Source organism: Suricata suricatta, chromosome 8, assembly GCF_006229205.1.
Source record: "Suricata suricatta isolate VVHF042 chromosome 8, meerkat_22Aug2017_6uvM2_HiC, whole genome shotgun sequence".
NCBI lineage: Eukaryota > Metazoa > Chordata > Mammalia > Carnivora > Herpestidae > Suricata > Suricata suricatta.
Genome location: NC_043707.1, coordinates 37,414,362 through 37,432,758, shown reverse-complemented (window position 1 = coordinate 37,432,758; position 18,397 = coordinate 37,414,362). Strand labels below are relative to the sequence as shown.

Below are 18,397 nucleotides of genomic sequence, written 5' to 3'. Positions count from 1 at the left end.
GATATTTTGACAGGGAATATTAAGGAAATCCAGAGCACTAAACTTGACATTTAGTGACACTTTCTACTCAGGGCTCAGTCCATTCTGGAAGAGACAGAGAACCTGAACAGAGATTTTGACAGCTTGGTGGGCTAGTAATGTCCCATCTTTGAGCTGAGACCCTGAAAGATTACACCATAGGAGTGAATATGAACAGAATAGCTCAGCTTTGCAGGGACTTCATAAAATCCATATTAAATTATCTGTTTCTGAAACTATAAGTGATTTAGGGTTTATCGTTGGTGCTGCTAGCTTGCTCAAAGCAGAAAGAGTAAAACCCTTCTAGAAGAAAAGTCCAGTATCCTGTGCCGCAAACTACAACTGCTCATATATTGTGTCCAGCACTCAAAACAGCTGCTTACACAAGACAACATGTGATAGGAAACCCAGAAAAAGGAGACACCATTGTCACTGTATAGTGAATTGCTCACACTCTCAGCCAACATGTGCACTTCATGGGTCTGAAAATGTCCAGTTCCTGATGGACAGCCCCAGTCACATGCTAATGTAATGTCTAAGGCCGGGTGGCACATCAGGAGCTTCTCAGCACGGTGTGTAATTCTCTGCAGCAGAGGGCACGGCTCTGTGTCAAGCCTGAGGGGATGGTGCCAGAGACCACACAGTCTCACAAACACGCATGCGCATTTGTAGCTCTCCTGGACTGTCCTGGTCACCTGGCCCCAGTGCAGGACAGCGCATGCTACAGACCAGGTCCGCTGCAGAGCCTGCCTGTGCTTTGGGCCCCCCTCAAAACCACCAGACATCCAAGTTCCCAATAACTGAGTGGTGGTCACAGTAACTATGGTCTGTGCTGCCTCCCACTTCCAAAAAGGCTATTTTCTGCTTCCCTGTGGCAGAAAATTGTGTTTGTTTTCTATATCTGCGTGACAAATTACCACATAATGTATTTGTTTCAGCCCACAAATTTAGCAGCTTCATCTCTGTCGGAGGGGTTGGAAATGCCAGCGACTGAGCCTTGTCTCTGTGAAGGTCCCTCACAAAGCCACAGTCAAGGGGGCTGCCAGGGCTGTGGTGATATCAGAAGGTCTGTCTGGGAGACAGTCCCTCCCAAGCCACACGTGGCTACTGGAAGGATTCACTCCTTGCAGGTGACTGGGCTGAGAAACCCCAGTTCTCGTGGCCATCGGCAAAAGGCCTCCCGGAGTTCCGGCACAGAGCAGCTCACAAAGCAGCTGGCTTCCCAGGGCACATCGGGGGGTGGGTCACACAGGCTCTTTGTAACCACATACTGTATGATTCTATTTATACGAAATGTCCAGAACAGACAAGTCCAGAGACCATAGATTAGTGGTCACCAGGGGCTGGTGGTGTGGAAAGAATGGGGAATGCATGGGGAATGCTTAGTGGGTACGAGATTTCCTTTTGGAATGAGAATGTTCTGGAACTAGACATTCTGCACATTGTGAGTGTAGAATTATTCTAAATAAAATAGTGCGGAATTATTCCATTGAAGATGGTTTTTAAATGGTGAGGTTTGTGTTTCTTACCATCTTGAAGAAAGCGTTTGTTCCTCCATAAATGTGGCTGTTATTCATATCAAAGATGGCTGTGTTTATCCGTATCTGTGTATTTCCAGTGGCCACTCCCTTGCCCCCACCATCTTGGCTGAGCTTCATTGAATATGTGGAACAGTAAGGAACAGGAGTCTCATAGTTCAGACTGCACGAGAAATACTGTGCCCCTCCCACCCACCCCATCCAGGTACGGCTTCATTTCATTTATCCTTCCATTTCTTTTAGCAAAAACAAGCCGATGCATGGATGTTTATGCTTACCCCCCGTTCCCTACCCAGAAGGCAGCACTGCACACACTCCTTCCAGCCAACAACACATCCTGGAAATCCTCCATCACTTACAGGCACCCTCTCCTTTCCTACAGTTTCTCAGGGCCCGGTGGGTAGATGTACCGTGGCTCACATAGTCAGTACCCAGACCTGGGAACCGTCTCCAGTTGTAAACTGAGCCGCGCTCAACGGTCGTGCACACGTGTGTTTTACTGCTGTTGGTGGCGTACCTTCAGGATAGACTCCCGGAGTGGGGCTGCCAAATATTCATCAGTTCTGCTGGGGGCAGCCATATTTCCGTCTGTACAGGTGACATTTGGTGTCCCCAGTGCCACGAGTGGGTGAGCTCTCGCCTGCAGCCTCACCACAGGGTGGCCTTAAAGCTCGGATTTCTGCTCATCTAATCAGAGAACCAGGATCTCAGTGTGGTCTTAACTGGCCTGTCTCCTAACTCGAGAGAGGTGGGACATCCCTTTCTCTACTCTGGGGTCATCCTTCTACACTCATGTGGCGTCACTTCATCCTTCACCCATCTTCCTATCCGGTCTCCGATCTTTTCCCCCCTCAATGTGTACATTCTTTGTGTACTAGAGACATCGACCTTTGTCTGCGACATGTGTTGCAGATACTCTGTCCTTGTCTGTCACCTGTGCTTCGGCCTTGAGTATGGTGTTCTCTGCCACACAACATGCTTCGCCACTATGAACCCTTTCCTTCATCCATCTGACTTTTGCATCATCGTGAGAAAGCCCTTCCCATTCCCAGTTTTGGAGAAACTCGGCCAAGTTTTCTGCCCATAACCTGTCTGGCTTCATTCCCTCCATTCACACTTCTGACAAGAGTCCTTGTACGTGTGACCTGAGGACAGACCCAATGCTACCTTTCTCTAAATGGCTATCTTCTTAAACCAACACCACTGTTCCACAAGCCCATCTCAGCTCAGGATCCGAGATACACCTGCTCTTCTATCACATCCACGTTTCCACACACACTTGCATTCCTCCCTCAGGGCACAGGTCCTCCTGCTGCTGGGCCTGCATTTGCCCACGCCGGGGTCACGGCGCCCCCGGAGGCCAGGCAGGGCTTCTGGCGTCTCCTTTGCTCTTCCGTGCACACTCTGCCATATGAACTGGAGCGTCAACTCGTCTAGCTCCCAAAAAGCAGCTTGTTGGTATACTTCCTGGGATCTGCTTAGATTTAAAATTAATTTAGGCAAAATGGATCTCTTTCGGATGTTGCCTTTCTTTCCAAGAACAAGACCTGTCTTACTGACTTGTGTCCACTTTTGTGTCTTTTGTGAGTGTTTTAAAGTTTGGTCTGCTATAGATCTTGCATAGACCTTATTAAGTTTATTCATAAGTGTTTTACCTTGATCGCCACTGTAAATGGGATTTGTCTCTTCCGTTGCATCTTTGGGTTATCATTTATAGCAATGAAGGCTACGGATTCCTGTGTATTAGTTTTATACCTGTTACCTTTTAAAATTCTTTCATTGTTGGAGGAGTTACATACATTTTATAAGAAAGTTATCTCTCACGTTCTACTTCACTGAACGCTCCATCACAAAGAACTGAGGTACTGTACTCACTCTCCTTGCTGCTTGACATCGTTTTCCCTTAGAGCTCAATCTGGGTCCAATGCCATGCCTTCCTGCCCTCCCCCTTACCCCCAATCCATAACGTCACCCTTGCATGCCTCTCCATTCAAACATATGCCAGTGACTCTAAATCCGGTTTCTGGTCTCGACCTCACCCCCTGGACTTGCTTACCCACCTGCCTAAATGGTTTATCTACACGGCAGGTCAGTAAAGAACTCGTACAGAAAATGCTCATAGCCAGACTTGGGATTTTTCCTTCCAAACCTTTTCCCTTCCTCATCCTGCTTGGCATCACTACCCCAACCTAATTGCCACCAAGAAAAACGAGGTACCATCCCCACTCCTGTCACCTATACATCTTGTTAACACACTTCCCATGTCCCCTGCCCCTCTGGTCCAGGGCACCAGAACCTGACACCGTGGCACCCGCTTCGCCCTTCTAACACATCCACTACCTCACAAAGGGCAGAAATCTATTTTTTAAAAAAACTCGTTAAGCAGCTGGCTTTTAAAGTTTATTTATGTGAGAGAGAAAACGAGCACACGAGTGGTGGGGGGGGAGGGCAGAAAGAGAAGGAGAGAGAGAATCCCAAGCAGGCTCGGCACTGTCAGCACTGAGCCCAATGCAGGGCTTGATCCCACCAACAGCAAGGTCACGACCTGAGCCAAAATCAAGACTCAGACATTGAACCGACTGAGCCACCCAGGTGCCTCCAGAAAGATCACTTTAGAACATGAATTAGATTATTATATTTTCCATTTTGAGGGTAAGATGTTTGTAATTTTTTAACGTAATCCCTATGCCCAACTTGGGGCTCAAACTCACAACTCCAAGAGTCCCACACCCTACTGACTGAGCCAGCCAGGTGCCCCCGATGTTCCTAATTTTAAAATTTCCTCAACATTTCCTCAGCCTCATAGATTCTCTTTACATTTGCCAGGCAGGAGCCTGATACCTGTCTCATAACTAAACCATATAAGAACACAGTTTATAGGTAGACCACAGGGGACCACAGCAATTTTTCTGTGTGCTGTATTTCTATTACTGCAAATTCATTCTTTTGACTACCAAGAGGTAGTTTTATTACAAAACAGCTCTGGTATTCTTTACCATGATGGAATTTATACTTTTTCTTTTTTACATTTATCTATTTGGGGGGCAGGGAGGAGAGAATCCCAAGCAGGTTCCGCACTGTCAGCACAGAGCCCGACACTGGGCCCTATCCTAAAAACCAAGAGATTGTGACCTGAGCCAAAATCAAGAGTCAGACCCTCAACCCACTGAGCCACCCAGCTGCTCCTGGAGTTTATACCTTTAGAAGCAAACACATATTTAAACACAAATCACTACTCTTTGGATGCCTGTAACAAATCACACCAGTGTGGGATGGCATATGCTTTCTGTTCAATTTTGTGGTGAACTTGAATCCACTCTAAAAAATAAGTTCATCAATTAAAGTCCAATCACAAATGATCCTGCTCCAGGCTTATAGTTCAAACAAGCGACAATTCTGCCATGTCACCGGCTGTTTCAGCAGGAATGTGAACCACGCGGATCAAACCCAACTCCCACAAAACACTCCTGAGTGCCCCCCACTAGCCTCTGGCCTCAGATGCAATAAAACTGCCTTCCTAATTGACACAATTTCTTCTAATTTAGCAACAATTACAGTGATAATAGTTTTCTCCACTTGTTCCTCCTACAAACTCCATCTTAATCCTTAAACACTGAGGTGGATTCCAGGATGCGAGAGCTCATCCCCTCCACGTACTAGGCTTATGGCAGGCTCTGCGCATACGCGCCACCATGGCGGTTCCAGACTCTGCAAACAGTTTGAGGACCCCCACTTCGGCCAAACCGTGTAAGGCTCACTGCCCTCCGTTGAATGGGGGTGTAGGAAAACAGGGAGGTGGACGGGAGGGGACGTGGCTCAAGAGACCACAGAGTTGGCCTGGCACCAGTGCTCCGTGGTAGGCAGCACAGGGGACCGGCCTGCAGTGGGGAGGAGGGAATGACACAAACGCTCAGCCAGATGACAGCCATGATTTAACATCTCGGCTCAGAGGACAGCCATGACTGCACGTCTCCGCACTGCATCTGGGCCAACAACCAGTGGCTCGACAGAGAGAACATGACCTTTACCCTGATGTCCCAGAAACTTTCTACCTGGCGCTACGGAAACAGCAGCCCTTCTGACCACCCTTGTTCTCCAGGGAATGGTCCCGCGAAAGCAGGACGGGAGACACTGGCGCACAGACACTCTTCTCCCTGAACTAAAACGGAGGCAAAGCCAAGTCATCCACACAAGTCACTTGACTTTGATTCAGAATATCTCCAGAATGTAAAATTAACCTACTGCTCTGCTGTTGGCATGAGTTGTTTTGTTGTTTTTTTACAAACCACTTTAAAAGGTTGCTTTTGTAGCAGTATTGCAAGAAATTCTTAGCGTTGCATCCTGAGAAGGCATTGGGGGGTAACAATGCCACAAATGTGGGTTTGGGGAGAGCTCCCCCTAACGTCCTAAGGTGAGGGAGGAAGGACACGCTTGGGCAAAACAGTGAAAAGCCTTTTCCCGCATTTAGCGGGTTCTCTCCTCCTCCGGGCCCCGTCCTCATGACCGGCCGCTATCCCAAGTCTGTATCATCTCAGGAAAAGTCAAAGCCACTGGGGAAAGCTCCTGTGGGGCCAAAGGGAAGAGCAGGCACTCATCTACCTCCCCGTGCTCCCCAGACTGCCAGCACCACCCGCAGATGCCTGTAGCGTGGGTGAGCGCCAAGGATCCCGGTTCTCAGGCCAGAAGCTTGGAAAGCTGAGACCATTTCAGCCACTGACCTGTTTCAGATGCTCAGTCAGACCTGACCTTTTGAATCTGGTCATTGGTGTACTGCACAGACAATACAGAAGGTTGATAAAAACCACATATAAAATATCCCCAACCCCTCTTATCATGGATGATCTACAAATGCGGACTTGGGGCTGACGGGCTATTGTATCCACTCACCCTGTGACGCCGAACCTGACTTCCCACAGCAACTGCCATTCATGTCCACCCTCAGCGCCACCCAGATGAAGGCCTCTGGTGACACCTTGGGAACGTCGGATGCTGCAGCCCGCGCACCAGTGGGCAGGCAGTGGAAGGCCTTTCCAGGCTGCAGGCGGGACACCGGACACCAGGAACGATGGGCAGCCTGGCTCTGGGCCTTGCCTGGGAACAGCCGGCTGGTATCGCCCAGGCCAAGACGAAAAAGCAGGAAGGCGGCCCGGGCTGGGAGAGGCAGGGCTCTGTGCAGTGCTCGCCACACCTGCTGTGGGTGAGTCCGGGCGGCAGGACAGGAGGCTTCAGACACCTGATGGCATGCCTGTCCCCGCCAGCATATACATCGGCTGTCACTCCCCACATCGGCCATGGAGCCAAATGCCCTCACAAAAGGGAGGGGTGATAACCGCGAAAGGTTGGCTCTTACACCCCGTGGTCCTGCAAAGGAGGGGGCGAGGATTCGCCAGGGGGCAGAGGCCGCGGACAGATTCGCCGAGGCTCCTTCCACCGCCTAGTGCTTCTCCAACACTTCCACTGAGGCACCTCAGCAGGTAAGGGAAGTGGACCCCATCCGACCCCAGACAGATGAACACAGAGCACCACACTCCACGTCACATCTCTCACAGCAGGCTCTGACCACTGAAACAATTTCCCGTGCTAACCTTAACACCAGCGCTTTCCACGGAAACCTAATGCACATGGTCACACGGAAATCTGTCCCCGTTATGAGTGGCCTGGTGTACTTGCAAACTCCTTTAGCTTCAATTCTTCACGTGGACGTTCTCAGGAGAAGATGCACAACTTTGCCAACTAAAGATGTTCGTTTAGAGTAAGGGAACGGCAGGTTTTCATCAGATTAGGAAAAAACTAAAACAAGACATAGTTGCAGAGGGCATGGAAAACTCATGACATTGGGATGACACTTTGGACAACTTGGCACCTTCTATCAAAACCTCAACATCCTCCTCTCCGGCATAGTGACATGAACACCAGGAAGCCTCTGGCAGCCTACCTGCCACCGAGCCAGCACCGGGCAAGACAGGGCCACGGCCGGAGGGTGTGCATGGCAGGCTCCCAGGAGAAGGCAGGTGGTGCAGGAGGTGGGCCGGACCTCGGGATCTGTGGACACAGCGCCGCCTGACACAAGGGACACTGAGCAGTGAGTTGGTGCCAGAGCATGACAAGGAGCAGGACGCCTCTGCCCTCACGACCTTTCACATCCCCTGAGCCACCTAAACATCTCCTAGCGGTACCAGAGGGAAGATCCCAGCCATCCGAATCCCCCCGCCCCATCCACATTCCAGCAACTGCTGTCGCCGTGGTCTGGAAGCTGCTGATCATCCTCCTGACATAGCCTCACGCCGACAGTAGACCAACGCTCCATCCCAGGCCTATGTCATCCCCTCCTCCGTCTCACGAGGAAGGCATTTTATCATCTCACACCATTGAAAAAAGGGGGAGTGCAGGACAGTAAGAATTTTGAAAGAGCGGGCATCTGGGTGGCTCAGTAGGTTAAGCATCTGACTTTGACTCAGGTCATCTCATGGTTCACGGGTTTGAGCCCCATGTGAGGCTCTGTGCTGGCAGCTCAGAGCCAGGAGCCTGCTTCGAATTCTGTGTCTCCCTCTCTGACCCTCCCCTGCTCATGTGCTCTTTCAAACATAAACATTAAAAAAAATACTTTGAGAGAGATACCACACTCACATAACTTGTTACAGACACACTCAGGATACCACGGGGTCAGTTCCACGCCACTGCAATAAAGCCAACACTGCAGGAAAGGAAGCCAAGTGAACGGCTTCAGTTCCGGTGCACACAAAAGCTACGTTTAGCCATCCTGTAGTCTATTCAAGTGCACAACAGCATTAGGTCCAAAAGCCACCCACATACCGGTCTTAATTAAAAAATATTTTACTGCTAAAAAATACTGTCATCGGAGTGGTCAGGGAGTCATAATCCCTGATCACCACAAATTTAATAATGAGAAAGCTTAGAGAAACTGTGAGATAGCAAAATGTGACCCAGAGGCACAAAGGAAGCAAAGGCTGCGAGATCAGCAGGGCCAAGCGTGCATGGTACATGGGCACAGCCTTCAAGCGGTAAAAGATGCAGCGTCTGCAAAGCATGACGAGGCAGGGGCAGTAGGTACGAGGTCTCGCACCTGTGTGATCGGGACTGCTCATCAGTTGTCGTTTGCCTGTTGCTGGGCCTGATTCACAGTGCAAGCCTCCCACAGGTATGACTGTACAAGAGAAAACCGTCAACGTGTACTGTCCGGTGCAGTCCAGGGCCTGGGGCGCCCATGGGGGCCCTGGGATGAACCTGTGCTGGGGGGGCGGGGCCAGTGCCCTGCCCTAGTCAAACCTGAAGACAGGAGCACTGGCAGACTGCTGGGTGTTTACCCTTCAGTTCAGATGACAAGAACAGCACCGTCGAATAGAGCTGTAAGGCAAGCCGCCTGTTTCTGAAGTTTCTAGTAGCCACAGTTAAAAGTAAAGCAGGTAAAATTAACTTTATTGCTTTATCTGATCCATCACATCCAAAATTATCATTTCAACATGTGAATAATATTTTTAACAATGATGTATTTTACATTTTTTTCGTATGGTCTTCAAAGTTCGTGTGTTTTAGATTCTCAATTTGGACATGAAGTTTTCATGAGGAAGACCTGAGCTATATTTAAAATTCACAACTGAAAACTCAGACTCATGTCGACGTTCCTAATGTACTGAAGAATTTTCTAAGAAGTAAAGTTAACAGCCTTTAAGTTAAATAAAACTAAGAATCCAACCCCACAGTTGGGCTTGCTGCATTTCACATGCTCCATGACATCTGTGGCTAACGACTATGTACTGGACTGTAGGGACACAGGACACGGGACAAGTGATTGTCCAAGTGGGGTCCCCAGACCCACAGCATCAGTTGGGAACTTGTTGCAAGTGCAAATTCTCAAGGCCCCCTCAGACCCACAGAAGCAGAAACTCCAACCAGAAACTGCAGGGGTGGGCCTTGCACCATTCTGACAAGCCCTCTGGGCGACTCTGTGTGCCCAAGTGTGAGACCCACTGGTTCAGAACCACCACCAGCAAGACAACTCCTAGAAAGTTGCGATCCCCTATTCGCGAATGGAAACTCCACAAAAGCCCTTCCCCTGCAAGGCATTTTGAAGCTCTGAGTAACTGCTTGGATTCTGTTAACCCAGGAGCAAGGCGAGGTCTGGGTACACAGGTTAAGATCAGGACCCGGTTCCAATGATATTTTGCTTCACTGTTTCTCAATGCCCAGTGCTCTCTCCTGGACTGAGGCCATCAGTAGAAGCCCAGCACTTAACAATCTGCACGGCCACAAGGCTGCTCTCTGAGAATGGGGGCCACCTCTGAACAAGAGCCCTTAGCCAAGCAGCCCAAGGCCTCCCCCTTCTGGGCTCAGAGGTCAGTCACCACAGAAGCCACGGAAACTCCAGAAGCCACGTGGAAAAGACAGAGTGCCATCAGCTGGGTGCTTGTGTAAAGGACAGACGCTTCCACAGCACTAGGTTTTTGCGCAGCTCAGGCTGGGTAACACTCAGATCCTTTGCTCTTCAGGTCACAGCATTTGGAGGCAGGAGCGAGGAAGCAGAGGCTGATGCAGTAGTTTAGCCAAACTCAGAATATCAACATTCTTCTATTTTACCAAAATTTGCACACTTTACTGTAAAAGTTTTAATGCCATTCCAGACTGTTTGCCATGGGAAGTATGAAGGTGCTAGAGCACAAATGTGGTCTATAAAGTTAAAATACGCAAAACAAGCTAATGTCCCCATGTGGATAGATACAGCCACATCATCTCTTTACTTTCCATCTGAAAGAGAACAAAATAACAGCTTATGTTTTTAGTTGTGTCTTGATAGGCCAGGAGCAGTTGATCATCGAAGAGATCTGTATTTCAGAAACCAGCTAAAAAGCATTAACTGTGTGGTCCGCTCTATGCTGGAATGGACTACATCGATAACTTGGGGCTCCAGAAAGCTCACATCCAGACTCTCTATCACCCTTCCTAGTCTAAGGCACATACCAGGAGTACATAACCTAACGGCTCAGTTACTAACTGCATTGCACCAACTTTTCCACGCTCACCAGACAAGAACCACCATCCCCGGTACAAGGCAAATGTGTCTGTGCATGCCACTCGGACCCTACCTGAGTTGCTGAGCTAGCCAACTGCACGACAACGAACGTAAAGCTCCCGATGGCTTGGACGGCTTGGGTTCAGAGGCCCTGGAAGCTGCACACCTACACAGAAAGGTTGGGCCAACAGTCACGACCCCTCCACGGGCTTACCGGGAGGTGCGCAGTTCAGGAGACAGGGCACTTACTCTTAACCCGGCTCGGGCACAGCAACACTAGAAATAACCGGGAACCAGAAGATAAAATTACCCATCCACTTTCATTCAACAGCAGGCTTAGGCAGATGTTTTTACTGACTCCAAAAAGGTGCTCTTGGTTATACTATTAGTGAGTGGGTTGAACTGTATCCCCACAAAAAGATAGACTGACACGTCTTCAATACTCAAAACCTCAGAATGTGATGTTTGGAAGTAAGATCGTCACAGATATAATCAGTTGAGATGTGCTCAGAGTGGAAAAGGGTGGGACCCTAGTCCAATATGACTGGGTCCTCATAAAAAGGAGACATCTGGACACTGACACACAAAGAAAACTCGGATGATGAACACAGAGGTTGGGGGGAGGTGGCCACAGCTGACAAACACCAAGGACCGCTTGCAAACCACCTGCAGTGGGGGGGTGGGGGACACGGCCCAGAGCAGGCTTTCCCCAGGACCTCCAGAAGGAACCCACCACACCTTAACCTTAGACTACAGCCTCCAGAGCAGAAAGACAACACACTTCTGCTGGGTGAGCCGCCCAGGCCTCAGTCCAGGAAACACCACAGGTAGAATCCAACTTTAATTTAGATTATATTCATCCAAATTTCTACAACAAATATTTCACGTCAACAACTTAGTTCAGTGCAATGCTCAGAGCGGCCCCACCCCCACCGCGAGGCTCCCTGTGCACATCTGCGAGCCAGCACATCCCGGCCCGGCCACTCCTCTCACCCGGCGACGCTGATGGCGCGGCTCCCGTGTTGGCAGCTGTGATCCAGAGGGTGTCTGTGCTGAATACAGAAGCTGCCGTGGCACTGGTCACAAGTCACCTGCAGCATCTCCTTCTTCTTGCACCCCTGTTTTGAGCACTGATGTATGAAAACCTGAGACAGTAAGAGTTGCTTTAACATTTCTTTTCCTTTTCTAGTTTTTAAGTAATCTTTCCACCCAACATGGTGCTTGAACTCACAACCCTGCAGTCAAGACTCACACATTCCACCAACAGAACCAACTGGGCATTTCCATTGCTTCAATAAGCAACTATTTAATAAGGGCCTAATAAGACTGTCAGCATTTAAACTAGAAACAGTTTTTAGCCTCAAGAAGTAAAAATATCATCTTACTGTCAGGTAAACACAAATACTAATTAAAGAGATGAAAAAGTTTTAACAAGTAACAGAAAGCAGTGCATTAAGTTGGGATTCACATGAGGCACCTGGCTGTGTCCGCAACAAAAACCCTACTAAACCTACGGGAGTGGGGACTGGGGATGGAGGGAAGGAGGCAAAGCCTGTGCCATGGTGCAGAGTCCCACCAAAGGGAGCTGGCTCCAGGGACTCTGGGGACATTCCAGGGAGCGAAAGACCTATAGCCCTTATTGACATTAGTTACTGATGTTTTCTGCGGGTTTCTGCCCCAGGTGCTGGGGACTCTATGAAATAAGGATGGCAGCCAAGAGGCACCCACTTAGTGACCTAAGGGCAGCCTTCTGGCAAAGATGGGCAGCTGTGGACTGCCTCAAGTTACCTGAGCATGTGCACCCAGTGCAGAGAGGTCGGGGGGGGGGGGCGTGGTGGTGGCAGCACTGCTTCAGGGGAGCAAAGGAGGTGGGCTTGGGTCATGAATCTGCAGTGAGCCTGGAAGGAGGAGGACCCTGTCAGTGCAGAGGGAAAGCATACCGAGGGAGCGGTGGTCTTGTGTAGACGCAAGGAGGTTTTAGCAAAGCTCCTAGAGAGCCTGAAGGGCAAAGCATGTGGCTGTACGGCCGGAGCAGCGTGAACAAATTAGGGTTATGCGGGGACTGGGCTCAGCAGGTCAAGAAAGGGTTTGGTGGGCAGGGGTCCTCTCTCAGGAGTAGAGAGCAAGCAGCAAGCTGAGAGCAGCAAGCAAGGTCAACCAGCCGATCGCCGCGCATCCAGCAGGATGTGACACAACCTGAGCCACCCGCGGGGGCCTTTAGGAAGGGCAAGCTGCAGAGCCGGTCCGGCCCCCCGGAAGACCTGAGAGGCTCTGAGACTATGCGGGCCAGAAGGCACACGTTACATGTCCTCTACTGAAGGGAAGGTGGGTTTGAGTCTCCTGAAAATGACGGGAGAAAAGATTTTCTGAAAAGGGAGAAATCCCCAAGAACAAGAAAAAAAAAAGCTATGAGATTTAAGAGAAAAAAGCACCTAACAATAATGAACTTGACAGATGTGAGAAAGCCACATTGTGAGCAGGTGGGGAAAGTCTAGAAGCACCCCTACTCATGAAACAAAACCCTCAAAGGCTCAGAAATCGGCAGTGCCTGCAGGTGAGGGTGACGTGGGACCACAACAGGAGAAGGGAAGATTCAGACTGCCACTTAATGCCTGCAGAAGACGTTCGCTCTGCAGAGGATCTGGCCTGGGAAGCAGTGGACAGGACCCCCACATGCGCAGGATGGGCACGCAGGAGCATGTGCTCCACACAGGAGAGGGGCAAGTGCTCTCTCCACCAGGCTCCACAATTCTGGAAGCCAGAGTATGCTCTCCCCAGGCAGGGAACAGAACAGAACGCCTTCTCCGGGGAACCCAATTAGCCCAAGAGAAACACCCCGAAGTCCCAAGGCTCCAGTTTCCTGAGAAAGTGGACCCAGCAGATGAGACCTAGAGCAAAGGCCATGGTCCACACTGCCCCCACTGTGCGACTGGGCAGCCCGCTGCAGATCAGGCACAGAGGAGGACATTTACTGGGATATGCAGCTAACACCCTGGATGCAGGTTTCACAGGGAAAGACAACTTCAGAGGGGAAAAAAAAAAAAAAGGAGACTGATCCAGAAGGTCCCAGCCCCTAAGGAACAGACGTGTACAGGACATCCAAGCTCCACTCGCAAGCACCGGAGTTTCCAGTTTGGAAGGGCCCACTGCCTGCCTAGCAGGACACATGAAGATGGATCTACCCCAGGAACACTCAATGTGAAGCTTCCAGACTCTGGGACGAGAAGCAGATCCTCCAACTGCCAGAAGCAAAACTGGCCCCCAAAGGACTGCTGCGGAGCAGCTACCCAGAATTCTCTAGGGCAACAGCAAAAGCCAGGCAGTGAACCAGGGCGTGCAAATACCCAAATGAAGAATTCATAGCCTGGCTGCTACCTCCGGCAGCTAAGCCAGTAGAAACCGAGAGCGAAGATTCGAAAAGATACACAGCCTCCATTTTTCTTCACAGTCCTTCCCAGGGAGCAGGTGCGACCTGTGCCTCCCCCTAAATAAAGGAAAACTAAGACAGAAAAACACAAGACCAGAAAAGTAGGGAAACTCGGAGCCAGCCTTAAGAGAAATGCAGAAGGAATCACTGAGCTGTGATCTCAAAGAGCTGAGCCCCAGGATGCCTGCCTGCACAGGGGCCACACTCCTTGTCTCCTTGCGGGCGGGAGGTGGCATCCAGAGACATGGCAGTGCAGCAACGGGGGCGGGAGCCCGCCCTCAACCACACCGTGATGAACCAGCTAATGCCCACATCTGCAAGGGAACAAACAAACTCAAGATACAACAGTGCACGCACTTGGGAGAAAAGGAAGGACCGCAAGCAAACAAGACTGGCTAGGAGCTGAAAGCCCCTGATGTGGAGAAAGGGGCCTGCTGTTTTCACTGCCATGAGTTACTCCAAGTGAACAAACGTACAATTCTCACAAAAAACAACGCTCAATGGTCAAATTTTATATATGCTCTTACATTTTACTAGGAGCAGCTTAGGCAAAGTGCACATTAACAAATGGTTCTAGAAACCACATTAGGAAAGGGAGGCAAACCATAAGAGACTCTTAAATACTGAGAACAAATTGAGGGCTGATGGGGTAGGGAAGGGGACAAGAGGGGTGATGGGCATGAATGGAGGGGACTTGTTGGGATGAGCACTGGGTGTTACACAGAAACCAACCTGACAATAAACTATAAAAGAAAAAAAAGAAACCACTCTCCATTTTGGGAGAAAAACTATAAAATTCCTATAAAAGGAAATCCTAATGTAGACCCTTGTATTTAAAAAAAATACGTTTGCATATCTGTACAAACCCATGCCATTCACAACATGGGAAAGCACTGATGCCACCAAGGTTTTACCTCGTGCACAAACAATTAGGACCATAGATCATAGATAATGGACCCCACCATGGGGGAAAAATCACCATTCAGAGTGGACAGAATTTGTTCTTACCTTCTCTTTCTTCCCAGGATGATAGCTACAGTCTCGATCCATGTGCTCACCAACCACCACATCTGGGATTGCTCCCTTTTTTACTGGAACTGGCTTGTTACAAAGTGGGCATACTGGGACCCGAATGTCCTAAAAATAAGGATATAAAATGATATTCCAGGTTCAGACAAAACTCACAAAAGAAAAAGGTACAGTGCACTGAAAATCAAAGAGGACACACATGGATATTCCAGATGTTCCTCAGAAGACAGCGCGGTTCCCATAGAGGGTGAACAGTTAAGGCATCCCTACAGAGTCAGGACAGAGCTGCCTGAAGTGGAATCCAGCAGCAGTTAAACATAAGAGACCACCAACCTACTGTGGGAACTACCCTGAGACGGTCAGTAACAGGCAGGGGAGGAAAGAAGCAGGTGAAATGGATCTGGTCTCGGGGCCACAAGGCTGTTCGTCCAGCACCATCTTGGCTCAGTAGGGGAGAGGGGAAGCCCGATCACCTCCAGAACGGAGAGAATGGAAGGGATCACTGCCATAAACACGCTCTGGCTCCCTTCAATTGCCAACAGCCCACCTCATCCTTCTGTGGCTTCCACCACAGGGAGACACACTTGGGGGACTGGAGAGCACACAGCGAGGCTGAGCTCTCGGGGACATTAACCGCCACCCGAGCCCTCAGAGGGAGGGCCTCTGGAGGGAAGAGCAGAGCGCCCAGCAGCTGCAGGCCCTGCGGTCAAAAGCTTCAGAGGCAGGAGGAGCTAAGGAAATGTAGCTCAGCAAGGAAACGACTCGACAACTGACATCCAAACATGTAATCACAGAATAAAGTGGCCTGCTGTCTGTGGGCCGAGCCGCAGGGGTGTAAGGAGCTCTCCCTCAGTTGACAAATCTGCCCCAAAGAAAGCATTACTACTAATCTCTGGCCAGACTCTCCCTATCTAAGAACATGGGGAGGTCAAGCCAACAAACGAGCTGGCTGGTTTGGCCTAGTCATCAAGGCCTGGTAAACATGAGTCACCATCCCCCGCCCCCATGATGACCTGGAAATGTGGAAAGGTCAGACCCCGGCCAACACTGATGAAAGCATGTAAAAACACTAATTAGTCATTCACCTTTTTAACTGCCATCCCAAGGAAGCAGCACTGTGGACACAGAGTCACTAACATAACCTCTGAATCCGGTACCTGAGTGGCTCGGTCGGTTAAATGTCTAACTCTTGGTTTCGGCTCAGATCATGATGTCATGTTTCACGGGCTCGAGACCCACAACGGGCTCTGCACTGACAGCATAGAACCTGCTTGGGATATATTCTCATTCATTCTCTCTCTCTCTCTGCTCCTCAGCTGTTCGTGCTCTCTCAAAATAAACAAACAAGCACACAAACACACAAACAAAAAACCCAACCCTCGGGACCACCGGAAACAAGATGAATACAGGCTGAGAGCCACTCGCAAAGCCAGTAACAGAGAGGGTCACCCCTTGGACTCATGCACGTTGGTTTTCTTGGAGTCCTCTTCTTCTTCCTGTTTCCATCATGTGCTATTTGCCACTAACTAGATCCCAAGGCCGTGAAGTTACCCAAATACACTAGCATTTTTAATAGCTTCCAGATTAGGTTTCCTGCACTTCACAAAGATACCAGTATGTTTTCACTTGGCATAACGAATCAAAGGAACTAAATATTTTAACATGCAAAATAAACTTTCAAGGTTTGGATACAACAGTTTACTTTCATGACCCCTGAAAATAAAACCTGTTGCTCCAGACGTTTCTGTGGAGGAAACGTGCCCCGTGTGTGCCATCTGTGGCCACATGGGGAGGCCGAACACCTGAAATACAGCCAATGTGACAGCGAAGCTAGATTTTAAGTCTTATTTCATTTCAATGAAATTATTAGCTCTATATGGCGAATGTCTACTATTCGGACAGCAGAGCTTTAGACACCGAAAGCTAGAGTCTTTGAAATAAAATAGGATAAATTACCTTCTTGAATGCAAATAGACATTTATGTGCAGCACAAGTAAAATGGTCTTTGCAGAAATCTTGTTTACATGCATCACATGTTAACGGAAGAAAATCTGAAAACAATAAAAAGACACCAAAGAACAATAAACGGCTTTAAGATTCGGATGAAAAAATTATAGAGCCCAAACAGGTATTTTCGTAGTCAGTTCTTTATACCAAATATATCCTTGAGGTGAGGGGAAAGATCGGGAATCATGGATTTCAAAATGGCAGCAGGTCTGAAGAACCTATTAATCTGTCTTTTTTTTTTAATTTCTTTTTTTTACATTTATTTATTTTTGAGAGAGAGAAACGGAGCGAGAACAGGGGAGGGTCAGAAAGAGAAAAAGACACAGAATCCAAAGCCGCCTCCAGGCTCTGAGCTAGCGATCAGCACAAAGCCTGACACGGGGCTCAAACCCACCGACCATGAGATCATGACCTGAGCCGAAATCAGACGCTCAACTGACTGAGCCCCCGGGCGCCCCGATCTGTCTTTCCACGAGAACCCCATCCCACGTAGTGGCACCCGGCCTTGGCCCTGGCTCCTGGCCTTCAGCAGCTGCTAGGTCACAGTGGTGAGCAGAACCTGGACCTCAGGCCGGCCCCCCAACTCCGAAGGGCGGTTTAGTAAGACGCCAGTTCTCCCCAGACGGACAGCCAACATGCTTCCTGCTGACACTCTCTCAGACGCACTCACCTAGCCGTTTGCAGGGGTCCTCCCAACAAGGCCTCCCCAAGTCCGGCAGCTCCAGGAGGCCAGAGCCCTGGAATCCCAGACGGCAGTTCGCGACCACCTATGAGAATGACAACAGTTAGGACAGGACGACGGCCGTGATCCGTTCAGAACCTCCAGCTGAGGAAAACGAGCGCACTCTGCAGGAAGCACGCGGCGTGCAGGTCACCCCCGGGCCCCGGCAGGGGCCAAAGCATCGCAGGGTCTTGTTCTTTCAGCAAAGAGAAGAGAGGAATTTCGGGACAAGCCCGAGCTCGCTGAGAATCACCTCCGTTCTGGGAGCGGGACTTTCCGGGTCCTTTAAACTCCCACTTGAAAAAGCTCACCTCAACCCGGGTTTGCATCAAAACCACCGTGACTCACAGCGACATCGTTTCCCATGTTCACCTTTCACAACTGCCCGCCGAGAGCTGGGTCGGGGTCTCACCCACTGAGCACACTTGCTGACATAAACAGGAGTGTCACCAGGTGAACCCCACTAGCCAACGACGCCCCCCTGAAGAGACTCAGCTCCGGCCTGCTGCAGCCCTCAACGCCCTCCCGCGTGCAGGCCCCCTCGGGACAAGCAGCCGACGCTGACGAGGCACGAGGGCAGAGCCGCTCACTCGCCGTGGAAGACGGGCCGCCGAGCGAAGCAACGGCCC

The 18,397-nt window shown here is 49.9% G+C and overlaps 1 protein-coding gene across 6 annotated transcripts in view; it reads right to left on the bottom strand.

Moving 5' to 3' along the window:
* Positions 1-18,347, bottom strand: part of LOC115299022 (AN1-type zinc finger protein 2A-like) — a 123,601-nt gene extending 105,254 nt beyond the window's left edge. Inside the window, exons 1-7 of one of the 6 annotated variants that reach the window (XM_029948279.1) lie at positions 18,117-18,347; positions 17,718-17,814; positions 16,997-17,091; positions 15,020-15,148; positions 11,578-11,729; positions 10,658-10,750; positions 8,966-10,319 (exon numbers count right to left, since the gene is read on the bottom strand). In XM_029948279.1, coding sequence (XP_029804139.1) covers positions 10,301-10,319; positions 10,658-10,750; positions 11,578-11,729; positions 15,020-15,148; positions 16,997-17,091; positions 17,718-17,814; positions 18,117-18,134 — 603 coding nt within the window. In that variant the 5' untranslated portion in view covers positions 18,135-18,347 and the 3' untranslated portion in view covers positions 8,966-10,300. Of the gene's footprint in view, positions 1-8,965; positions 10,320-10,657; positions 10,751-11,577; positions 11,730-15,019; positions 15,149-16,996; positions 17,092-17,717; positions 17,815-18,116 lie in introns of those variants that run through there. The other 5 variants (XM_029948278.1, XM_029948276.1, XM_029948275.1 and 2 more) reach the window with 5 other exon arrangements.
* Positions 18,348-18,397: the final 50 nt, after the last annotated feature.